A 26,667-nucleotide genomic window follows, 5' to 3' on the forward strand; every position below is an offset into this window, starting at 1 on the left:
GATAAAAGGCTTTTTATTTTTTAAAAAAAGTGGGAAAGACAGAATTAATTTCCTTTCCCCAGAATCCCTGAGAAATTCCTTTGTTGGCTCTAAGCCACCTTTTTGAGGTGATTGCCCTTAACGTACTTGGCAGTGGCAACCCAAGATTACATTAGCCTCTGTCTGACCTTCCCTACACAGTTCATTAAAACAGCATAACTGAGGTCAATGCCATGATGAATTAAACCTTATGCTTTGTTACTACCCCCCACCCCACCCCCCTCCTTTTTTTGTGATTTTAATCTGCCTTTAAAGTGGGCCATGACCCCTCTATTTCAGAATCCTTATTCTTCCCAAAAATTGCTGAAGTCACTTCAGATTAATGGCCTTCAAGAGCAGTCACAAATTGTGAATGTTTTTTTTTGTTTTCCTACAGCTGCTTTCTTTTCTTTTTGAATTTGCAGAAACCTTGCATCTGATCCCACGTGCCAAACTAGAGTAATTTTATTCACTGTGTTGTACCTGTGTACCGGTACCAAAGTGTTTGGTCCAAATCTTGTTGTGTGATGCTGTTTGCAGTGAAAAAAGTCCCAGGGAAATCGAACGATGACCTCCAGCTAGACTCGAAGAGTGAGCTGGATACCAGGTTACATGACGTTAGCGGCCAGCTGAGCTCTGGGAAGAAACCAGGCAGAAAAGGTTGGTGTAGTGCAACCTTGTGAAGTAGATCTTTAGGTGAAATAGGCTGGGGCCACGGATCAAGTCAGTTTATATGTTAATGTAATAGTCTTCATTTATCTTTATAGTACACATACCTCTCAAACTGCAACGTATTTATGTTGGAATTCAGACTGATATTTGGGGAAGCACTGACTTTCTGTAGAGTCAGCAAGTTTGTTGATTTTACTTGGTTGCACTCTGCTACTTTCTTCAGTGGTGCAGTTTTATGTTGGGAAGCAGTGATTTTAAAACAAAAGCAGTTGAGAGGTATGATGGTAAATCTAATCAACTTTATTTACTGGGCTGAAGTGATTATAAATAAATGTTTAATTTGGGTTATGCACCACAGCTCATAACAATTTTTTCATTCATTAGTTTAGTTATAGGCAAGAGTTAAGATATTTTCATTACCTAAAATTAAGCTATTAAAGGAGTTGTCTAAATGACCCAGTGTCTCCTCTTAATGTATAATACAGTATGAAATTGAGAAAATATGCTTTTCTGACAAACAAAATCATTCCTTTCAGTTAAAATGTAGATCCTGAAACAAACCATTAATTGAAATGGCAGACTCTGCTACTTGCCAATACTTGTTTCTAAATATTTCTCATTAAAGTGGAATATTAATTCACTAATTCAGTGCATTGTCGTTCTAACAAAGTTGGTTTCTGAACAAGATGGGGATTAAAGTTGCCTTTTTACTGATTGCAAGATGTTTGAGAAGTCTGCAAATGATAGAAGAATTTGTTAATAAAAGATGTGTCTCAACAATCTGACAAATAACATTTTGAAGTAAAAATCTATCCCTTCTCACTCACTCTCCCATCTCGGTGGTGGGAAAGAGAGAATTGAACCCAGTGTTGACAGTGCACTGTTTGTCCTCACTGTATTTTGAATTTGAGAAGCATTTACATTGATCAAGTGCTGTTTGTGTATGACCTCTTAGATGTTTTGGAGAGTTAATAAAATATTTTATTATGTGCACCCCTTCTGAGGCCATAATCATTTATTTTTACCGATGACTGAACTTCTCATTGTGAGACTTTAAATTAGTCTTTGTGATATAACCTCTGCTCCAATTCTCATTGCCAAAATATTTACAAACATTTATAACCTAGATATTGCTTCAAATTCTGATATGAAATTTAACAGTGAGTTGTGGTGCATTTTATCTTGTCCTGTTTTCATCCTCCACTCTTAAATTTACTCCCTGCAGGTGGCTCGTCATAAACTGATGGAACTTCTTGACTGTTTTCATTGTTCCCAGTTATCATTACATTACAGTTATTCCAAGTTATCAGTACATTAGAGTCACTCACTAACTTGGGAGTCATTTTGAAGGTTGAGGTTTATCTTGACTGTAGATAGGTCTGTCTGGTTAAAGCCAGTTTGAGTCATTCCATGTAGCTTCATATGCCGTGTGTTGCAGGATCTCGTGTAGAACTGGGTAAGATCACACAACTGGTTTCCTAGGTAATGGCAGCTTATCTAGTAGCCTTCTATGTTGCAAAATTACAAGTAATTTTGTGGCATTTTTTGGAAATCAAATTAGGAGCATGGGATGTTGTGCAGTATAAGTTTCACAAACAGAGGTTGCTTCCCATTTATCTTGAGGTCACTGGCAGGTTCAGGCATTATTCCTACTTCTAAATGATTAGACTGACACGATACTAAAGTTTGACTTTGCTCTCTTTATGTTCCATGCTGGTAAAAAGTGAACAGTGCTGAGCGGAGACCTGAGCCGACTTGGTCACTTTATTCTCCTCCTTTGTATTCCATTCAAGTTCATTAGCATTGAGATGATTGTCGTGCACTGACGGTTGATCTACCTGCTTTTGGGTCTCTGGTACCTTTTTATTATTTTAGACGTGTCTACCTGATTATCGAGGTGTCTTATATTTGCTATTTCTACAACATTGCCCAATCGTGTGCATGTTTCAACTCATCTGCCTACTCTATGGACTTGACTTTCTATGCACCCCAGCTCTTTCTGGCATAAACCTGAAGTCATCCAAAACTGTTGACTATTACTTGAAACAAGTTCTGCTCACCAATCAGTCCTTTGTTCACTGACCTGCGTTAGCTTCTCTTGAACAATACGTTTTTAATCTCCATTATTGGGGCTGAGGTAACTAGATTCCAAGTTTTGGATTCATCCCTGATGAAGGGTTTTTGTCCAAAACGTCTGTTTTCCTGCTCCTCTGCTGCCTGAGCTGCTGTGTTTTTCTCGCATCACACACTCGACTCTAATTTCCAGCATCTACAGCCCTCACTTTTTCAAAGTTTTGGATTGTCCTCTCACCTTGCTTTACTACATTTTGGGCACTCCTGCAAAGGCACTCCTTTTTAAAAAAAAACTACTTTTTGACTAAACGTGAGTCATTGGACTTAAACCAAGCCTTACGTAGCTTGGTTTAAAATTGCTTATAATGTTTCTTTGAAGCAATTGCAATTAAGATAGTCTGTAAAGATGGATTATCTCGCAAGTAACATTCTTTTGTGAAAGTTGAATGAGTTATTGATAGCAGTCTTTGGTTTGCAATGTACATGTTTTAGCTGTTAACTTGGTTTTTATCTCTAAGATGCTGGTATGAAATAGCTAACCAAAGTGTAGGAGCTGCTCAGAAACTAACAGATCAGTTATCTGCAAGTGCTTCTGAGCTTCAGGGCTACAAGTCAGTGACATTCAAATAACTATTTGACAACAGCTTAAGATATATAAAGGCAACCCTGCCAATATCTTCTATTCCATTACAACAAGGCAATAAAGCAATCTCGTAACTCATTTGCCCTTAGCAGCAAGCTTGTTCCTAAGTCATGAGCTAACTGTTAGAATGATGACTTTGTGATGGGAAACGTTTGCTAGTTGGTTGGAGAAGAACCATTTGGATAAGTTTGCTCATTGCCTGAGGATGCATTAAAACAGAAATGTTGATTTCTTCATTGTTCTGGGGAAAGCAATTCCATATCAAGAGCCTGTGAAGAGCTGTATGAATCTTTTTCAAGAAATGTCATGATGGGTTTGACAAGAGCAAACAATGGCCATGAAATGTTCAGCCCACAGACTGGAAACTTCACAGCTCAGAAAATAGTCCCGTTGTTATTGCAAGGGAACGTTATTGTATAAAACATGAAAGAGCAAAGTGATAGAGAAGACGTGGAAGGTAGGAAACATCTAATGTGCCTTGGTTTGAGTCTCAGGATGATCTGTAGCACAAGCAATTAAGTGACCACCCTGCTGAGAACCAAACATTGAAGGGAATAGGGAAGCAGTCCATGTGTGCTGGAGAGCACATTTTAAAGAAGTACTCAACCACAACTAACTTTGACTTGAACATCCTCAATTCCACTCCACCTAGCTTAGCCTTGGCTTTGCCTTGATGTGCAGGGAAGTCCAGAAAGCTTTCTGCCAGTTGAAAACAACAGAGCCTCTGAAGCAGATAGAAACCGTGGTACCATTCTACTATTTTACTTGTTGGGCCGAAGGGCCTGTTTTCACAGTTTTTTAAAAAAAATTCTGAAATACAGTGGGGATTTACTTCTCATGATTACATAATCTCCTTCCTTATCTAGTAAGAGGATATGTTCCAAGAAAATTTCAGGAATGCTGTCATCGAGAGTCTAATTGCAGAAGGAAAATAAGTTGGAGTAACTGCAGAGGAGTTGGCCTGCTGTTTGCCATGAAGATTATTAGCCACATTCTTCTATTGTCTTCTCTTAGTGCCTGAAGAGCTCCTTGAAGTTGCAGTGTGCTTTTCACCCTTCAAGGTATACATGATCTCCACTGCATGGCAAGCCCAAGAAAATTTCAAAGAACAGCAGGGAGCCTTTTGATTTCACCAAGTCTATTACTTTTATGAAGGCTGGTTTGTATCCTCTCTGAAATTTATTGCCATCGTCTGCCTACATCACACTGACGTGCAAGCAATGATTGTAAGTACGATCACAACCTACTTATCCTACCCCAGGGAAGGCCTGGGTCAAACAAGACTAGGACACTACACCAATCTCCTTTTGCTTTCTTCCTTGATGAAGTACTACAGTTCAAGCTTGTGGGTAATTTGCAGGAGGTAGAGGTACACTACAGAGCAGGTGGCAAACAATATCTTTAAATTCAAAACTAAAGTCACTCCAGCCTTTGTCTTTGAGCTTCTGTGTGCTCTATTTGACATTTGTACGCACATTAGCGCAAATGCCAGCACCAGGTCATCCCTGACTCCTCGGAAATAAAGAAAATGCTTCCAACTGACTTTCATGGCACAGCCTTCCGTGCTATCAGTTTAAGATCCTGAAAAATTGTGGACCATTTTCGACATCTAGGGAACTTCCTCTAGACAAAAATGATAAAATTGTTTGCCTCCAGTGTGTCTGCTCAGCCTTTGGCTGATTAAGAGTTTTTAAGGATCGGCATCTCAAAACCTTGATTTATAGTTTACTGATCAGCAGTGATCTAATTGCTTCTTATACTTGGGTACTTGTCAGTTGTCCAACTCAAGGTGCTGGTGGGTACCATCAAAAGTCTTTCAAATCCAGAGGTAAGATGGTTCAAAGGTGCTGTCGTCTCAAGTCCAAATGCTCAACATTAGGTTCAGTTCACTCAACCAGCTCTGTTGGACCACATGTATCATCCTTATTTTTTGTTACTGAAGCAACTGCTACACTCAGAACTTGGCTGCAAGGCAGCTGAAATTCTTTCGAGATATCCTTTAAGATGCTTGAAGACAAAATATCTGCAACTCCTAGAATCTCAAGCAGTTGACAGACAAATGAAGGTTTAGTCAAGGTGACATCAAGAGCATTGAGAGAATGCACAGTAAAGGAGTTGAGGCAGAGGAGATTTGGCTGGATATTTGACTGAGCACAATCATTTACTGGACATTTCCAAGTACTACCTAGCTCATGTGTGGCAGAGTCTGCAGATTATGCATTGCACTTGCTTCCACTCAGATGGATTCAGAGATAGATGTAAGACATCCTTGTTCAGGCAGAATTGTCTAAGTGGAGATTTGTTTGGGCTAAGTTTGTTAGAACGGGCTTAAATGAGAAAGCTGATCATTGGCAGTTACCATTTGAAAATAAACCAAGAAAAGAGCATGAGTTGTAAGGTAGTTAATTGAAATGTAATGTTCTGAGACCTTGCATTGACCCACATTAACCATTGTTAGGAAGCCAGGGATGAATTAACTCAGTCTGAGTGGGGTTGGACCCGATGAAAAAACATGGCTTAAATTGCATTTCCTACTCAGTGAAACATTGCTAATCTTGAGTTGAAGGACAAGCTTGTAACTCCCATATGCAGCCTACGCTCATTAATCTAATTTATTGTTGTGCCAGTGACAATGGTAATGTCTGGTAACTTTAATACCTGAATTTGCACACCACTGTATTGGTCATTTGTGTTTCCTGTGCACCATTTTGATGAGAAGACATCCTATATGGCCGCTTCCTGTTGGTAACTTAATTAAGTTTGATCAGAGCTGAAGGAAATGGTCCTTGTATGCTATTATTCCATTAATGGTGATTCCATATTATTAATGGTATTGTTTCAGATTGGCTCCAATAATGACTCGAGTCCTGGGTAACTCATCCAATAGTTCAGCTTGGCTCCGACCACAGCTGAAAATGTGTTGCTGGTTAAAGCACAGCAGGTTAGGCAGCATCCAAGGAATAGGAAATTCGACGTTTCGGGCATAAGCCTTTCATCAGGAATCCAGCATCTGCAGACCTCATTTTTCACCCTCCGACCACAGCTGTACTGAAATTGAGATCAGTAAATCTGCGAATTTGATTTTAATTGGAGATTTTTAAATTTAAAATTTGCTGCAAATTTGGGGAAAATGCAGTTGATATAATAATGTCCATCCCTATCTGCTTCATGATTTAAGTTCTGTTTGACAACCTTGACTTTGTTCTCTAAAATTTGGAAACCATTGGGCAGCCCAGTAAGTGGGGACACAGTTTTCCATCATAAATATTTTTGTCTTCAATTGTTCAGTATTGGTCACATATTTAAAATGGGAAATTTTCAGTGCACCAGTGAACATTAACCCATATTTTTCCATTTCGGTAAGATTAGAACAATAAGGTGTAGTAAGATGAGGACGCTGTTGATATTCTACAGAGTTGAATTGTTGTATCAGGTTAGCTATCTTATTTTGTTTGAAGGCCTCTGACCGAGGCCTGTGCTTTTATTGCAGTTTGCTTATTCTCTCCCAAGTAATGTTGTTGTTTTCTTGAAGCTGCTGTTTCCTTGTGGGTATCCCTTAGTAACTGTCCAAGTGACTTGTTTTCTTTTAAGAGCTCTAGTATGTACTGATACTTTTCCCATACTTCTAAGAACTGCCTTCTAGTCAGGGTTGCTAGATCATGAATGCTCACTTGAAACATGTGTCTCAGTTTTAACACCTGATAATCTGGTTAACAGTAAACCTGTGTAAGAACTTTTTTATCTTGTTACTCTTGTTTCAGCACAGTCTAGATGACAGTGGCGAGAGTGATCACTTATTTGCTTAAACTGCAAATTTTTTTCTGACTTGTAAATAGTTATGTTATATTTTACTATTAATTGCAAATAGCATATTGAGGTGCCTGCTGACCCCATTAATGTTATCTTTCTAGTGTGCATTGATCCAAAAATGACTCGTTCTAGCCTGATTATCAGGTGACAGAGGTTCAAAAACTGTTGAAATAGACATTGACAAACCCAAAATTGCAAGGTAGATTTTATTTGTTTTGGTAATAAGATATCTTCAAAATAAGTATACAACAATTAGGAAAAGGAGTAGTAGCATGATCATCTTGTGCTATTGAATAATGTCTGTAATCTTCTCCAAACTGCTTTGTTGCTCTGTCCTGTACTCTTTGACCAAAGTTTTGGTGTGGTGTATACTCAATGACCATGCACAATCCTCTGACAAACACCAAAGTCTCAATACTCCCTTGAAGGAATGTCCAAAATGGATGATTCCCAGTTTGATTCCATCCAAGGAACACAGTCTTGTCGATATCTGCTGTAGAGCTTCTCAAAATTAAGTTTAAGTGAAATCAGTTTTTATTCTTAACTGCAGTCAATGTAGGTCCACCCACCCCTATATTGCCTCACCAGAATAATTTCCTTGTTCCAGAAATTAAGTGGAATGAACCTTTATTACAAAAGCATTGGAAAAAGAGACGAGACTGTACACAGTTCTCCAAGTATGGTTTCACCAAAGCCCTAAATAATTACAGCAGAACTTCCTGACTCTTAACCTCCTCTCAGTAGGGACCTCAATTTTCCTCATTGCTGCTACCTTCACATTAACCTTCTGCGATCTGACTGCAAGAGCACTTGAATTCTCTGTGATACGAAAGGTAAACTGCCAGTTATACTGAATGATGATCATGTATGAGAGACATGGTGGCCAGCTCCCCCTGAGATACACATGACATTGTGAGATTGACCGTGATTCTGCATTGGAGATAAAGCTTCTAAATTGTTAACTCTTGCATGGGTGATCAATGCAAGCTTTAGTCCATAAATATGAGCAAAATATCAAGAATATTGATATAAGGCCATAAGGTATGCAACTAGCAATTCATTCAGCTAATCAGGTCAGCTCTGCCATTCAATCGTGACTGAAGTTTCTCAACCCTATTCTCCCACTTTCTCCTCATAACCCTTGATCCCCTTGACAGTCAAGAACCTCTCCACCTCAGTTTTAAATATACTCAGAGTGCTTCTGATTTTATTGTGACTTGCATTTATTGCCATCTCAATGGTTACAAAAATGATCAATTAAATATCTAAATGATTGAACAAATGTCTAACGTTATTGCATCAACCTTTGTGGCATTTTGTATATTTTTATTATACCAGGTTAAATTAGATTGCTTACTGTTTCAGTCTTTGATACTAAACTTAAGATTCACTACTATGAAGGCATCCGAAATGAAGAATACTCACCTAATGCCCACTTGGCTCCAAAACCTTTGTTCTCATTCATGGCAGACATAATTGAACACGTTCGGGAGCCAACACCCAATTGAAACTTGATGATACCATTGTCGTTGATGCTTGAAGTATATTTGAAATTTGACTTTATCTCTCATCAAAGAAATGAGCTACTTAACCCAACCACTGCAGCCTCCTTCCATTTTTTACCATCCAACCTGAACATAAGCATGCTTCCTAATAATTTTCGTTGCTCTTTAAGAGCTGGCATCTTATTTTCCTTTTCTAAATAATTTTGAAGAACAAAATACTGCCATTTGCAAATGCTACCAGGTAACAACTGTTGGTTGAGTTATCACTTTATGATTTTAAACTAAGTTTGCTTTAAGGTCTTTTAAGTAGCCTTTGAAGTATCAGCCATAGCTGTTAGTTGGTAGTTGAATTGCCTCCAAACTGGTTTCAGATTCAAGTTCCACTTGAGCTCAAAATTTAAGGCTGATGCTGAAATACAATACTATGGGAGTGCTAAGTTATTGGAAATGCCAGATGAGAAGTTAAACTGAGGGCCTGTTTTGATCCCTCGGGTGGACATGAAAGATTTCATGACATGAAAGATGAGTAGGGCAATTCTTCCCAGTGTACTAGCCAATATTTGTCCTTGTATCTGCATTATCAAAGGGATTATCTGACTAAATGAGAGCCTTGTTCACCTATATCTGTTTGCCACAAAATCTGCATTTGTAGTAACTGGTAAAAGACAGTACATAATGGGGTATCAAGTGCTTTAGAACACCATTGTCATGAAAGGCTTTCTGTATGTAAGATTTTTGAGAGGATGCAATCCTTAACTATTCTTCTTGTACAAATGTGTAATCAAAATTTTAGCCAGGCATAGGAAAACAATCAACAAAGCATTTTACAATTTGACCTTTTAGGTTATTTGCACACCTTGCAATTTATAGTCAATAAGATATTTTGTTATACTTGTGAATGTTATTTATTGTTACATCACTCTGAGTCCTTATTGTGTTTATCAATCTGTTTTAAGCTTGAGGAAATGAATATTAATTGGGGCAAGCATTCTGCTAGAATTTTTTAGTTTCATCGAGACTGAGGAAATGAATCTTTTCACAGAAATGGACTATATGATAAAGGTTACTTGGGCTGCACAATGACATGGTATAATGCAGGCTTCAGATGCCAAGCACTTGCTTATGACCACATTACTAAGATTCTAATGTGAGCTAGTTTAAAAAAAATTAAGCAAGTGAACTTACGGATGTAGCTTTTCTGAATTAATGGATTGTGAAAGTTACTAAAGTTTCTAGAGTTAAGAACTTAGCAAACTGCCTATTTTGAGAACAAGTATAGCCCTTACAGGTTCTGTGCCTCATTTTAGTGTTTGAGCTGCAATATGAAGGAATTGCCCCAAGAATGAGTAATAAAATGTTAAATATCAACAAAGATCTAACTTGATATTTGCAATTAAGAGCTATGTGAAGCAAGTTTGGCTAAATATCAATTTAGGATTAAATAGATTATGCTTTATATTTATTTATTGATTCTTTTTATGCAGCGGAGAAGCATGACGTAAGCATGGATGTGGGAGGTCCTTCAAGAATGAGAAGCAGCAGCAGCTCTTCTGAGTCAGACAGTAGCAGTGACTCCAGCTCCTCTGAGAGCAACGACTCTGAAACAGGTTAGCGTCAATTCTTTCAGTAATTGAGCCTGTTGCTAGCCTGGTGCTGGCAGTGTCCATTTTCCCTCTGCCCCCACCTATACTCCATTCACCACCCACGATAGTTTCCAAGCAACAAGTGACTTCTAAATACAACTGCAATACATACAGTTTGCCAGATTAATGGAGTTGGAGCCCTTTGCCAATAGTTTAAAAGATCGACATGTCTGGAAGAAATTCTAATAATCTGTTAAAGCTGCATAGAAAAATACGTGCAATAATGCTGACATTAATGACAATGGGAAGCCATAAAGAGCTTGAGTTGCACTTAACTTTATAAAGCAGCTTCAACAGAGATTTTTTTAAAAAAAATTCTTCTTGGAAAAAACAGGATTGTTTTTTTTTCTACCTCTCATCTCACGAAAGATCAACGTTTGACTACCGGCAAATGAAATTTGCTACTACACCTATCTAAAAAAAATTTATGAAGGATTTCTGGTCAGAACATATAACATGTGGAATGCAGTTTACAAAACATGGTGTACACGTGTGCGCAGTTCGTGTAGTGTTTCACATGGTTGGTGCTAACACAATGCATTCTATGGTCACTGGGGCAGGTTCAAGATATTCCCCAACTCCGAGTGCACTGTGGACTTTTGCGCAGTAGGACAAATGTGCTTAAGTATAGCTTCTAAAACATTAGAAACACATCAGAAGGAGGAAACAAAAGCTGTTGGGCTGCAGATCTTGTGGTATCCTTTTCAACTGCCACAGTTAACAGATGATCTAGGTCCTATGTTCTACCACTTCATCTTCATGATCATTGACTCAGCGAAGCTACCGTAAGAATAGCAAGTAAGCTGTATTATTTTGTAAAACTGTTCTTGATTTGTAAAAAAGATAAAATGTTTGCAAGTTAGCTAGTTGCATTGCTGGAACTCAGTTTTCATTTGGGGATCAAATATTTCCAACTTGGGTTGTGTGATTTGATAGTGATATTCTACAAAATTGATTGTTTTTCCCTGCTGAGATGTACACCTAATCGTTAGAAAATCAGTCGTGCATCTGTGACATTGTCTAGTGTTTCTAGATAAGTCTTATCCAAAAAACAGAGCCATTATACAGCTTTTGGATAAAGAGCCATTTTGTTAGATTCAGTGATCGTCTCTCCACTTTAGATCCTTTAAACATGTTTTACCGCAACAGCTATTTTTCAGTCTGGGTTCTTGATTTAAGAACTGTACTCTTATTCTTGTACCCTTGACTGAATTCTAGGCTTCAAAAGTCTTCCCTATCCTGTGTTCTGTACATACACTGAACCATAGGATGTTAGTTCACAGAGAACTGCTTGAAATCCAGGATTTTTAACTGGTGTACCTTAAAGAAGGTTTTGCGGTCAAATTTCCTTCATACTTTGCAGCTTTGTTTGGGGCAGTTCAAATTTTAGTACATTGCAACTTGGATCTACGGAATCTTTGCCTTCAAGTACCCTCTTAAAAAGAGAATTTCATTCCACTGAAATTATCTGTCATTAATGAATTATTTATATAAAGTTGGTTAGAAAAAAATGAACAATGGATTTCTAAGCAACAAATAAACTGGAGCTTCAGTTTGCAGTTGGCAAAATTCGTTACACATTAGTTAGTCATCAAAGATTTGTCAATAGAATTGTTAAGGGGCTCTTGCTGTGTATGTATTTAATACATCCAAGATGGTAACTGTAATTTTATTTTTGTATTATGCAGTCCATTATCACAAATGTGTTATGATATGTATGGCCTTTGGATGCTGTGATTTCTTACCCTAATGCTGTCTTTCAAATGAGTGAACTTTTTTAGTTATACGCTGTACTTTTCTATAGATTGACTTGTGTAATAGCCACAGAGTGCAGAGTTTGCAACTGAGAGGTCAGCCAGCTAAATGTATTTTGATTCTCGTTGTGGTGGAATAAAAATAACTGAGGCAACCTTGTACACAAGGACTGGACCACAGTCATGTTTGGAGATTGTGGTTATATAAAATAGACCTAACTTCTGAATGTCAGAACATACTTTTGGAAATAATAAACTTCATCGGTTCATGAGGATCACCTGGATATCTCCTTGGCTTTGGTAATAAAGTACCAAGTGAAAATCATTCAAGTATTGAGAATTTTTCTTTTGAAAGTGGAATAAGCATTACAGAAAATAGTGTGCCATCCAGCTGTGTGAGATCTCCAGTAGCCCGTTTGTGTAAACCAACATTTGGATTAGATCGGCTGATTTTTGGTTTTAATGAAACAAGGTCAAGTTGGTGAGGAATTTCTGACAGCCACCTGAAACTTGGTGAACTAATTACAAATTATGGTAGCCATATGCAAGACTTTAAGCATTGTACATTCAGTATTGCAGAATAGTTTTTTTTGGGGTATTCTTAAAAAGTTCCTGTTTTTTGAATTGAACTAGCTGGCAGTAATATATTAGACAGTCTGATTAAAAGTTGACTAATTCAGATTTTACCCATAATGTTTTCACTTTCTTACATTGTGTGTTATCCAGCATAGATTGGATCTACTGTGTCCCAGCTGAATTTAGTCGTTTTCGTATACTTTCTATAAAATAGGCAAGTCTCAACTAGCCCCACTCCAATGGCATACAACTCCTTGCTGCCAGTCTATCACTTAACCAGCAAGTTTTTGTGATTCGAGAAATGAATTTGTGACCGAAGGTCAGCCTATGCTATTGCTAAAAATGCCCCAAAAACTCATAAAATTCAGACAGCTATCACTGATGTTCCAGCTGAAATCTTAGTCTTCTCTCCTCACCAGAATTCAGTGCTAGCATTCCAACCGTTGTCCTGCTTCAAATTAATTCCACAGATCAAATATCAATCTGACGAAGTGTCAGATTGCAGCATATGTGGAAGACCATTAGGGTCACAGTTCAGTATTCTAATGTCCATTGGCCAGATCTAGCATTCATGCAAAAAGGGTAATAATATATTATATGAAATGTCACTATCTAAATGGCTGACTTGAGCTGTCTGGTTACCCAACTAGGAAATATTGTATTCCTGGTAAGTGTGTTGTAGGATACATCAAATGGTTCCTAGACCATGAGTGTAGTTTAGATTACATTCTTTTATAGCTGGATGGTAATGAGCATGACACTGGAGCAGAAAAGGCAAAATAAGGAATTTAGAAGTTAAAACTTGAAAGAAGTTGATCAGAGTAAGCAATTACTTGTACTTGTACCTAATGTTTGGTATAATACATTGAGTTGTTCATTTCTTATTGAGACTTGAGAATGTATGCCAGGCACACAGTACCATGCTTAGAATTTATCCTTGAAATGTCCCACAGATGTCAGAAACAAAAGTCCTAATTAAAAAAGTTAAATTCAGTTTGGCTGAGTTGGAAAGACAAATACTTGGTTTTTGATCTTGAGATTAATCCCAGTTAGTGATGCGTAAACAAATTTGATCAAAAATGTCATTCTTAACTATCTCTTCCCAATTTCTTGTGCATTTATTAGTTATACTCACTTTTGCTTCCTGAAAAGTGGATGTGGTGTTTGAGCACAAGTTATCAAAATAATGAACACTATATAGCTTGAAAGCTGTAGGGATAAGTGATTTAGTTTTGTACTTGATGCGACAGGTGCATTGTATTGTGTTTAACACAACCACTGTTACAAATCTGTAAAATATAAGTAGTTCACCCTTGTTAAGGAATTTAAAATGCTATGTGTACTTAATCTGGCATTACGGTTCATCAATTTGAATGAGGAATAGGCTGTGTTTGTGAAGCAGCTATGTATTTTTTGTCTTCTGCTTTTTGAAGTTCTAGGTGACATTTGATGGGAATTTTATACAAACTGTTTCATACTCTACTATCCTGGCCTTGTCTGAAATGGTAGGAAGTGCTATTTCTCCAAGATCCCAACATTATTTTTGCTTTTCAATGAACTTGATTGGGAAGTCTACAGCATTTAGTTAATACTTAGGTATCAACATACTTCATAATAAGAAGAAAATACTTCATAAGATGTTACAGAACAATATACTTCTACTGAGCCTAGTTGCTATTTAGACTGAGGGCATTTCCATGATACATGCCAAGTTGCATCTCTTGGAAAAGTGACTGATGTGCCAGAGTTTCAAGTCTCTTTGTCCTTGTTTCTCTGGGTTTTGATCATAGTTTATCATGGTTTGTTGCAATAGGACCCACCTACTCACTAGCAGTAGGTATCCTGCATCTGATTGCTAAAACCATTACTAAATTCACACGATTGATGTCATTCACTTTTGACAATGTTGGGTGTAAATTTAACACCAATAGTTTCTGGTGCATAAACCTTTGGATTTAGGTATATGTGTGCATTTCTCAAGTGCTACAATTTGAACAATATTTCTATGACCTGCATAATTTGGTACAACTTTGAAACTGGCATTTCAGTCGGAGACCTACAAGGAAAGGATTGCACACAAATTTTAATTATTTAAGGTTCAATTGCTAGAATTTTCTTCATTTTTTTGTTGGGGGCAAAAGTAATTTTTAATAGTCAGTTTACTTGCTGTTCTGCTTACACTAATGCTTTTGACTGTGGGGCTAGGTCCTTGTATGGGGATGCCTCCTAAGGAAAAGAGAAGTTCGACAATAGACTTGGGCCTGAGCAATTAGTTTTAGTTTGTGACTGGCATATCTTTGAAAGTAAATGCTTAAATCTTTGGTCTGGTAGCATTCAGATTGTGCACCACAGTCTTTCAGGACCTAAATTGGTATGGATTTGTGTTCATGGAATAGTATGGTTTGGAATTATGAGTGAGGAAATGGTGCATCTGTCCTGTTTTTTGAGCAGTTTCTTTTTGGAGAATACTTTGCTTAGTGTTTATTTGAAACATGTTTCAGAATTCATTTCAGCCCTTAGTTTTGGAATTGAGGCATTGTATTTAGTCAGAAGTAATTTTTGGCAGATAAGGCAAACTGAAGTAACAGACTTTAAACAGTACTTTTTTAAATTTAGCAGAACAGGAGCTTTTACTTCTGTTTTGGGAATGGCATAGCTGGCCCCTCAGTCAAAACTTTAGCACTCGTTGGCTACTTTGTTTGAACTTTTTTTAAAAGCTAAAAGATGAAATTTGTGAACTTTTTGGAAAAGAAACTGGAGTATGTATGCCAATTTTATTGTGATGAAACAATTCAGTGTTCCACAACTGTTGTTTTTTTGTATGCAACTGTATATCTTTATTTATTTTGACTTTGCATGTTTTGTAATTGTGGGGAAAGTTTTTTTTGCTTTTTAAATCTTTTGTATTTTTCTTTTGACTTTGGGGTCACAAGGATTGATTGGAGTAGCTGTTTTTTTAAATATGCATTGCATGCAAGAGAAACCTTAGTTAAAATCTACATGTAGTGTTTGGCAGTTATTAAAATGAGACTGAAAGCTGTATTTCTGGTAAAACAGCTGTTTTAACAACTGGAGCTTAGAAGATTGTATCCTGTTTATCATGAAATTTTGCAGACTTTTTTTTGAGTTTAGTCGGTCTGTGGTCAGCTCTACCTGCAGCCTAATTGAGGTGCTTGGTTTTTTTTCTTGTTAGAGATATTAGAGTGAGATATCATTAAACTGGGAAGCTTTTTTTTGACACTGCATTGTGTCAATATTTTGTGCTCCATGCCTGAGAACTCCAGGTAGCCATAAGGCAAAGTTCTTCAGTATGACTGCCACTTGGCTACTTTTCTTTTGCACGTTCCAATCAGCTTATGAAATTACTGTCAGTTGACCCACGGCCATTTTGATATGGCTGTAATCTTGAAAAAGAAATTAATCAAAATTTCGTGGATTATTTTTCCATTGATTTGCCATTTTGCAATCAAAATTGGTGCGCTTGCCACCTGTTCATTTGAAGGGGGGTTTAAGTATATTTGATAAGAAAACTCTTGGATGTTGTCCTATTAATATGGTAATGAGTGGTCAGTTGCAAATCTGTCTCATTAGTTTTGCCATTTTAACTCGAATAGTTGAAATTGGTACATTGCATTTAAACAGTATTCCTTGCGTCTCTTGTAACTTCCTAATTGAAAGATAGATGAAAGTAGCTTCTTTGTTAGCTTTAGAATCCTCTCTAATTTTCAAAAATCTCTACCCTGTTCTCCAAAGGAAGTAAATTCACAGTACAAACCCACTAATGTCTCTCAACTTGTTCTCTTCCCTCAGAGTGATTAACTGTGACTGAACAATTACACCATCACAGAGAGAGATACTTTGGTTAGGCTGGACCATAATCGATTTGGCTATATTTCATCCAGTATATGCTGCACCCTGGTTTGTGAATGTTAATTCAGTCAGTAGGCATCAAATGTTAGACAATATTTTTCCTTTTAATCAGTATGTTTTTAGATTTGGTAATGTCTAGTAATGGCTAAAATGTTGTGGGTGGAACTACACTGGTTTGGTGTGCTTGACCCATAATGTCCATTGTAGCCAACCATTGTGGTCAGACCTAACTTTTTGTGCTTTATAGAGTGGCATGATCTGGTCACACCATGCTCTGGTATGGTGTGGTCCAACTTGGGAAACAAATGTAAGAGCATGCTCACACTCATTGGTACAGTCTTATTTTATTTTGCCAAAATACTCATTCAAGTTGCTAAGGTTGTTTGTTTGTAGATATTCAAATGACAGTAACACTATCTTAATACTTACCATGATCCTGCAGTGCAGCTGGGGACAACAATTGATGAGCAGAAAACACATGAACATTTGCATCTTGGAACGCGCAACATTGTAGGAAGTTTTGAGTATTTTTAATTGATCTTCTATAAATACTTTCCAGCCACTTAGGTCAGTTTTAATAAGTGTTTAGTATAGTACTCATGTTCAGCTGTAAAAATGATCCCATTCGATGGAATGTGGGATTCTTTCAGATGGTCTTTTGAGATATCTGGCAATTTCCCATCTATGTTCAAAATTTGGTCCAATTTGATTTTGCAGACAGATTTTATTTCATAACCAATCTTTCAAAGACTGGATGTGTGATTGTTCTGAAGTGTTTGAATATATATTTAGCTTGTAATAAAACTTAATTTCATTGAACATCAGAACAATATACTTTGGATTGAATTTTTGGAGACCACCTAAGTGCAGCTTTTGGTTATAGTCACTCAGTTATTTAAAATAATCTTTAACGTGATTGTCATTGTGGGGAATTGTGAAGCTCTGAAATTTTAATCTGATCATTTAGCTTGTCATTATTCATATGCCATTTTCACTGTTATCAATGTCCCTCTCAAATGAACAATTAACTGGATATAGTTACCAGAAATGCAGCTTTTGTATATATAAAAATATATTTTTTACTCTTTCTACTTTTCTAGTTGTATATGTATCTGATGCATGTTGACTTTATATTTGGGGTTAAATTATATATGTTTTTTTTTACTTTGTATAGTTTTCTACCTTTCATCAGTTCTCAAATAAAACAAGTTTACAAACCAGAATGTGCGTGCTTGGTGGGTTGAGTTGTGTACTGTATGGTACTATTTAGATCCCTAACTCATTTCAAATCTATAAGCAATATGATGTACTCCATTGGGTAGGTGATCACCTCGACCGGTAAGTTGACAATACATCCAAAATGTAGGAAATTTGAAGCTCACCCCTTACCAGACGCAATGTGGAGAAACTCCACAGTTGTAGATGTAATCTCTGTCCATTACATTTTATTCTAAAGTTGGAATAGAAGAACACAACAGATCCTATTGGATCTGTAAACAGAGATCGTAATACAAAAATGAGCAATGTGAGTATAGATCCTGCAGTCATACAGACCTGTTTCTGTGACCTCATTTCCATGTCCATCTGTTTGCGTGAGATTAATATCTCTATCCCTACCATGCAGTCCATATCAAGTGATGATTGTTGGAATTGATTTCAACCTTACTTCAAATTACTCAAATTCATTATTTGTTCTGATGTGACCATTCAATTTTGGATTTCGAGCAGCTTGTCCACCTAACATCAATCCAAATGCGATTTGATTAAAATTCTTTTTACAAAGAAGCCGTAATGTTGGAGAGGTGATGTTGGGATGAGGGTAATTAATATTGCTAGAAACAAAGATGCACACACAAATCTTGATTTTAGAATTGTCAAAGTCTTTGAGTTTCCTCACTTTTGGAATGTCAGAACAACTTTACACATCTGTGTGGTATTGTAAGCAGCAAATGCTTATGCATCTTGAATGCTACCATTATTTTTGGAATTCCTATTTAGTGTAAAAATATTCATGAAAATGGTGAAGCATCACGTTATGGGCACTTCTGAAGAGAATGATGATTTTTGCCTATTATCAAATTATATATAAGTTTGGAGGATCGGGCACTTTTCACTTGGAGGTAGAGTCTAAAACACACTTGGGCCTGTTTGTTCCTTCGGAATTGCCATGATTTTTGATTCTGCCATCCCTATCCCCAAGAAGTAAAATAGAAGTCCAAAAGCAATATGGTGATTTATTTCTGGAACCATTAGTTCCCATGTTACACAGGGGCTGACTTAGTCTCTATTGTTTCTCAGATGGTTCACAAAAATGAATTGATTTACTGTGAAAGCAAACATGGCAACAGGTTTATATAAACTGGGTGTCACATGTAGGTAGATGAGTGACCAATTAAATATTCTGAAATTGGTGATCCCTCAATCAATGTTAACTAAGACCACAAGAACTCTTCTTTGAAAAGAAACATGGAATCCGTAATCCCATAAAGAAGGCTTTCCACATCTTTGTCTCTCGCTCTCTTGCTCTCGCGCTCTCTCACACTCTCTCTCTCTCTCACACTCTCTCTCTCTCTCACACTCTCTCTCTCTCTCACACTCTCTCTCTCTCTCACTCTCTCTCTCTCTCTCACACTCTCTCTCTCTCTCTCTCTCACTCTCTCTCTCTCTCTCACTCTCTCTCTCTCTCTCTCTCTCACACTCTCTCTCTCTCTCTCACACTCTCTCTCTCTCTCTCTCTCTCTCTCTCTCTCTCTCTCACTCTCTCTCTCTCTCACACTCTCTCTCTCTCTCACACTCTCTCTCTCTCTCACACTCTCTCTCTCTCTCACACTCTCTCTCTCTCTCACACTCTCTCTCTCTCTCTCACACTCTCTCTCTCTCTCTCTCTCACACTCTCTCTCTCTCTCTCTCTCACACTCTCTCTCTCTCTCTCTCTCACACTCTCTCTCTCTCTCACACTCTCTCTTCCCCCCCCCCCCCCCCCCAAAAACCACCAAAACGTTGTATGCAGAATTCCTGGAGTTTGGTTTTCATGTTAAACATCTGAAGTGCTAATACAATCAATGGAGTACGTCAATCTCCTTAGGCAAATTTTTATACTTATTTTGTGGAAAAAAAGGTATTTAATAAACTGGAGTAAGGGCATTTTAAGCTACCATGTTTAACTAGCTCCATGTCAAACTCTTTTAAATAGTCTTGAAAATAAGATGGAATGGCTGAATTTGGTGAATTATATGAGGAAACATTCCTATCAGCAATGAATAAGTAACACACTCATCATTTGAGTCAGGATATTTGGTTCAAGTCCCACTCAAGCTTTAAGCTTAAAAATCTAAGATGACACACCTAAAAGGTATAACTATATTGTCAAGCCAAAATCAGTCCGCACTCTTCAGATGCATGTAAAAATCCCATGATCAATATTTTTGCTTTAGTTGTAAGCAATTAAAAACACATTATCTGGTTATTATCAAATGCAAATTGAATGTCATTTCGATCTTACAAGTGATTGCACTGAAGTACCTTGGCTTTCAAGCCTTAATCAGACTGGGTAAAGTCATTCCATAGAAAATTCAAATTACATTCATTTGATAATTGAGACTTGACATTATGAATGTGAGGTGATGACACTTTGAGCTTCGGAACGGATGTTTGAACCATCTTAATTGTATGTCAGGTTCCGAAAGGCTGTCTTTTTTTCTTGGGGATGCCACACGGTCATGCTGAATTAGTCATTTCTTTAAACGCTACTGGAAAAGTGCTCACTGTGAGGGATGCCTTCCTTCTCTAATCAACCTGTTCAGATGTTGTTACCCCATCTCGAGTAGATGGGATTTGAGGCTCTGTCTCCTGGCTCGGAGATAGGGACACCGCAATTGCACCACCACCACCCCTTGGATGCCTCATCCTCTCTTGGAATGCAGAGAATAGATTCTGATTATGGAAGTTGATTGACAGTCACAATTGTAACAGTTACAGAACTCTGTACTGGATATAGAGGTAACCTATATAATATTCAGGCCAGTTATTTTCTTGGGATCTTCGCTCTTCCTTGTTCTCCTTGCTTATCTCTCACTCTCCCTTCTCTCCACTCCATATTGCTGTACATTGCTCCCTTCCTCTCCAACTCTGCTTACATCCCCACACCCCACTGGCTTCCCCTTGCACCTCCTTCGTTTGGTTTCCCCGTCCCTTCACTCCTTTACTTGCTTCCCTCTCATGCTGCTTTGCCTCCTCTCCCCTCCATTGACTCCTTCCCCACGTCATTCCACTTTGCCCTCTCACTCCCACCCCTATCTGCACCCCGCTTTTCTTTTCTCTTCCATCCACCACTCGCTTCTCTTTCTCCAACCCCCACGGCTTCTCTCTCTTTCTCCCCACTGCCAACCAACGCTGTTCTCTTACACCCCCCCCACCACCTCACCACCACGGACCAGCTTCTCCCGTCTGCCCCACCCTCAGGTGGCTTCTCTTCCCTGACCCCCACCTCTCTCTGGCTTCTGTCACCCTGCCCCTTTCTATCCCCACCCACACCTGCCCCCCCTCCCCCCAACCACTCTTCCTCCTAGCTCCTCGACCACTGCACCCCAGTTTCTCTCTCCCCGTTCACAGCTTCTCTCTTCTACCCCACTTCCGACTTCTCTCTTCCACCCCGCTGCTCCTCCCCCCTTCCTTCCAGCTCCTGTCTTCTCCCTATCTCTGCAGCTCCTCTTTCAATTCCCCCCCCCCCCCACGCCATCCTTCCAGCTTCTCTCTTCCTCTCCTGTTCCTGCTTTTCTCTCTTGCCACCCCACCATCCAGCTTCCCCCTCACCGCGGCCGCCCCAGCTTCTCTCCTCCACCACACTTACTTTCAGCTTTTCTCCCTGCTCCTCAGCTCTCGCCCACCTTCCAGCTTTTCTCTCCATGCTGTCCAAATTTTCTGTTCCCCATCCGCAGTTTTTCTCCATTTTCCCCCTCCCCACCTTCCAGGTTTTCTCCCACCCATCCCAATTCAGCTTCTCCCTCCACAGCTCCTCTTCCCTTCCCCACCAGCTTCTCTCTGCCCCTCCCCCAGCTTATCTCTCTTCCCCCTAAACGCCTCAGCTTCTCTTCCCCGCCACCTGCTTCATGCCTTTATTCTGACCCTTCCCATTTCTCCCCTCAGACACTGCCTCCCTTTGGGCACGCAGCCCCTTTGCTGTCCCTCTCCTGTCTCTCCCTATCCCCTGATCCCAAAGTTTTTGGTGCCATTTTACTACATCAGGTAATCCCTGCTTTCATTTGAAATCTTCATCACCCTAATTTGAAAAGAATGCCATTGGATTGCAGTGACCTAAGTCAGGGGGTTGCCAGGACATTTTTCTGTGTGCCTTTGGAGAAGAAAGATGCAACTTGGACTAAATGATACAAGAATGTTAGATAATTTGACCATGTTTATTTGTTAATTGTGCTTGCCTAAAATACCAGTATGTTTGTGGCCAAGGCAAAGTGTACCTATGTGATGCAGGCTTACTTAAAAGATGAGATCACCTTATGTCAAGTTCTCAGCAGCTATTTTAAGTATAGAATATTTTTGAACAATTCACATCTGAACCAAATTAGCTGCTGTTCAATATTTCTTCTTAACTGCAAAGAAACCTAAAGTGCTATTGCACAGATCACCGCTTACATCTCTATCGTTCTGTTTGAATAATCAACAGAAGTTTTGGTTCGTTTTAGCACCAAGGAAGTGAATTGTGGCCCCTTTGCTTACAGTGAGCGCTCAAGTGTGATCATGTGCACAGAAAACTAGAAATGTGCAAGTATTTCTGTTGTAACCTGAAATAGTAAATGATAGATTCTGCATTTTTTTCTTAATGTGAGTAAGTGTGTATTTTGATAGTAATATTAACATCTTAATTTTTATTTCATAATGTGCGCTCTTCCCCAAAATTTTGTCCTTATTTGTAAATTTAGTTTTGATTTTTCAGTTTCATCTACTGAAGATTTTTAAGCATGCTTTCCTCTGGCTTCATTGTCCCACATCTTCCAATGTTGCTGAGAATTTGAGTGTTTTTTGCGAGATAATGGTGTTCACTTCAATCTTCAATAACTACTAATAAGAATTATAAACATGCAGTAACAGTAGCTGCTCATTTGGGAATAGTTTGTTAAATGGGGAGAAAAATTACTTTTCACCAATATTCATCTGAAGCTCTGCGATTGTACATCAGTTGTTAAGGTACTGGGAGCAGGAACTTTGGAACTTTAAGTGTAGTAATCCGTGTCATACAGCTGTTGGTCAGAAAATGCAATGCCTGGTCCTTCCCTGCATATTTACTACTTGCCTACAATTTGTCAAGTTAATTGAAAGAGCCAATCTGTAAAAGAAGGAGCAGGTAAAAGGATAATTAATTACACACACATTTGGAAAGTCGAGGAAAGAGAGTTCAGTTTTTGAAATGATTAACCACATGGAATCTTCAGGTCTGCATGAAAAGATCAGACACATCGAGCAAGAACCTCAGGATTAGTTTTTGAAGTAGTCATGTTTAATTCTGCTTAAGATACTAAATAAATCCTCTTGAATTTTTGCTGTTGTACATGGAACCTCATCAGTGGTTTACAAAGGATGCTAGCTGGGGAATTGCGAAATGCAATTTATACGTTGATATTTCAGGACTAGAATGTAAATGAGAGTGTACCATTGACTTGGCTTTTCTGTGACTTAAGTTATTTTAAAAGGCAAATAGAAGGCTCAACCTGCTGAATTTCAATGAGTATGTGTTTCTTGGGAAATCTTCAGTGAATTGAATAATTCCTTTGAGCTATTCTAGTTGCTTTTATATTGGGATATCTGCTATTATCACTTCAGCACAGTGTTTTTTGTGCAGATATAAGCAATATCAAAATAGTTTTTTGGTGTTTTGAATGGTTTTCTCAGTCAGATAATTGAGGCATCCAGGTTTAGAGTAGAAATCAACATGTCCAACTGCTGTGCATTACAGTGGCTAACAGCAAAAAAAATTTGTAATTTTTAGCAGCAGTCCAATTAACATTTTCAAATGTTCTTTGATATTTCAAATGGGTGGCACGGTGGCTCAGTGGTTAGCACTGCTGCCTCACAGCACCAGGGACTCTGGTTCGATTCCAGCATCGGGAGGCTGTGCAAACTCCACACAGACCTTCTCCCCATGTATGCGTGGGTTTCTTCCAGGTGCTGCAGTTTTCTCCCACAATCCAAAGGTGTGCAGGTTAGGTGAATTGGCCGTTCCAAAATGCCCATAGTGTTCAGGGGTGTATAGGTTAGGTATATGAATCATGGGTGAATGCTGGGAAGTGGGGTTGGGTGGGATACTCTTCGGAAGGTTGGTATGGACTTGTTGGGCTGAAGGGCCTGTTTCCACACTAGGGATTCTCATTCTAAATGGAGAATAATGAAGCATCTGGAGGAAACCCAAGCAGTCATGTTTGACCTTACCGAAGCTGATGGTGGAGAAACTATTGATTCAGTTTACTGCCTCCAACCTTGAAGAAAATTGGAGGCTCCATGTCACTATCTTAAGAATGCACACGAATCTCAAGATGTTCCTCATCAGTTTGGCAAAGCGCATTGTATTGTATTAGAGTAGATGGCAAGCATATTTTATTGCCAGTAGTCATGTAACATTCCAGAAAATGATTAGTTATTGCGAGAGTTATTGTACATGCAGCCATAATACAAATTGCAGTATATTGCAGGTTTATAGGATGCTGGATGAGGCTTCATTGCTTTGCAGTTCATTAAATTTGAAGTTTGGGGTCACGTGCAGTGTTTGAGACTATACTAAAGAGGCAAAATCTGAGCAAGCTTGCTTGATAAATGACCCATTAAGGCAAAACAGAGAAAACAGTGTACCTTATAAGTACCAGTCAGGTTTATATTTATGTAACCTTTCTAAAAAAAAGTCGTCTATAGCCTGTTGAAACCTTTTCACGTTCAGCAAAGCCATTTTGCAGTGAATTTTATTTTTATTCATTTTTCTAGCATGTTCCAGCTTTGTCTGAACAATGTGCCAAATTATTTTTCATCTGTTTATACTAGTTTAATCAAAAATTCAACTTTAGTACGCTATTTCATGCAGAGTTCTCTCAATGAATTGGTTTGTTTTGTGAGAAGTCTAAAATATCTCAATGTTCTGATTTAAGTGAGAATTTGCTTGAAAAGCACTCATTCTCAACCCATTCAATGCTCTCCCTCAGCTTCTTCCTTGAAAGCAAACTTTGACCAAGTTAGGATCATGTCTGATCTTTCCCCACTTTGGTACTAAATGTGTTCTGTATACCTTGGCATGTTTTAAATGCAAGTTAGAGTAGATTTGAGTTGTTTATATATGTGGTGGTGTGTTCCATTTGGGAAGCTATCTTTTTGGTTATCTGAAGATATGAATTTCATTCTCTCAAATCTGAGGTCCAGATGTTGCTATGATATTTATGTAGTTTCCTGCCCTACACCGAATATTGTAATGAGTGGCACTTTTCTGAAAATGATTTATGTAAGCTGTTAGAGAAAAGTTGGATCTGGGGGGGGGGCGGGCGATAACTCAAAATGTTTTTGTGACTGAACAATTCATTTGGGACCAGGATATATCAGTGAATTATTTGAGAAAATCCATGTTATTTCATTAGTGTTTTCTATGCTAATATAAATCAGTTTTGTCTCTTAAGCACAAGTAATTTTGATAGCAATCGAATGTTAGCCATGGTGAAAAGATGTTATCATGATCCCATTAAAGTTACTGAATGATTAACAGCACCTTTTGTTGAAATGTGCTGTAAACTGGTTTGGAGGATGTCTTTGGAATCATTTAACTAGCTCCTTGCTGCAAGATAACACGATGAAACAGTCCACTTAAGCATGTAATTGATGTGCTCTGAGGAGCAACGCAAAAAGACAAAACCACATTAATCCACAATACTATTTGTGCACAGAGGTGTAAGCGTTTGAGTGGTACTTTAACCCCTGTGGACCTGACAGTTGTTTATACAATGTGTTGAACTGGAGTTTGAAAATCACCTAATTTGTGCCAAAAACAATCCTTTTTTAGATTTGATTGTAATTCTATTAATCCCTAAGACAAAATAGCATGTATCCTATATAAGATGCTAATTAAATTGAACTTTTCAACAGCTACTGTCTCTGGTTGTATTAAATGAGGAGAAACTGATGCTGTGATTTGTTCATCCTTGGATCAGCAATTGGATGGGCAATAGAAAACTAGTCTCATACAAACACAATTAATTAGATACTGTGCTCAAAGTTTGTTTTTCATGAGCAGACAAAATTTTGTTGGCTCACTTAAGTTGATGTCTGCTATTGAATTTGAAAGACTCATTTTAAACTGGTTTAGAGGAATTTGGAATGGTCAGGTGATGAACCTTAACAAGAAACTGAGTTATTGATATAGAAAAGAAAACTGGCTAATTAGCCTACAGAATTGTAGGAAATGATAATTGCATATCACAGCTGTCTCATAGTAGGGAGGCACTGAAGAAAGGGAGCCTGTTGATTGATATGCTGCCTCTGCAAGAGAAAATGAGACCTAAGCCCTATTGTCAGTATTCATGCAGCAAAAAATAGGAGTAATTAGAAACTGGTTGCTAATGTTGTTTCGTAATGGAGGAAGAAAACAATGTTGTAGGAGCAGAGGACAGCAATTGAAGCACAATAGTAAACTCCTGAAGTGGGAATCTGAACTGTCACGTTACATTTAATTCTTAAGCTTTGAGGGGATAGGTTAATGTGCAGCCAGTACATATCTTAATAGAATATAATTAGTTGTTAGACAACTCAACCGTGTAATTAAAGTCTATTAGTATTTCTATAAGATACCAAATGATTTACCATGAAAAGTAGAATTAAACATTGTACTGACGGAGAATTGGGGTGTTCATTCATTTGTAGAGGCATAATTCCAATCCCCAAGGGAAGGACAGACAATCCAGAAGGGTAACTTGGAACCAGGCAAATCATGCTGGTTGATGACACATGCATACCTTGTGGCTACAGGTGGAATGCAATCAGGCAAAAATGCCACGAAATTGGGGAGTATTTGTAATTTCTAGCCCTTTTTTAAAAAAGAGATTCCTCCCTATACAAAGGCT

The 26,667-nt window shown here is 38.2% G+C and overlaps 1 protein-coding gene across 5 annotated transcripts in view; it reads left to right on the plus strand.

The window, feature by feature from the left end:
• Positions 1 to 26,667, plus strand: part of brd4 (bromodomain containing 4) — a 181,324-nt gene that overhangs the window by 131,581 nt on the left and 23,076 nt on the right. For 4 of the 5 annotated variants that reach the window (XM_060855027.1, XM_060855024.1, XM_060855025.1 and 1 more), the window contains 2 exons: positions 559 to 678; positions 10,206 to 10,328. In XM_060855027.1, coding sequence (XP_060711010.1) covers positions 559 to 678; positions 10,206 to 10,328 — 243 coding nt within the window. The remainder of the gene's footprint in view (positions 1 to 558; positions 679 to 10,205; positions 10,329 to 26,667) is intronic. The other variant, XM_060855028.1, reaches the window with a different exon arrangement.

The sequence above is a fragment of the Hemiscyllium ocellatum genome, chromosome 45 (assembly GCF_020745735.1).
Source record: "Hemiscyllium ocellatum isolate sHemOce1 chromosome 45, sHemOce1.pat.X.cur, whole genome shotgun sequence".
NCBI lineage: Eukaryota > Metazoa > Chordata > Chondrichthyes > Orectolobiformes > Hemiscylliidae > Hemiscyllium > Hemiscyllium ocellatum.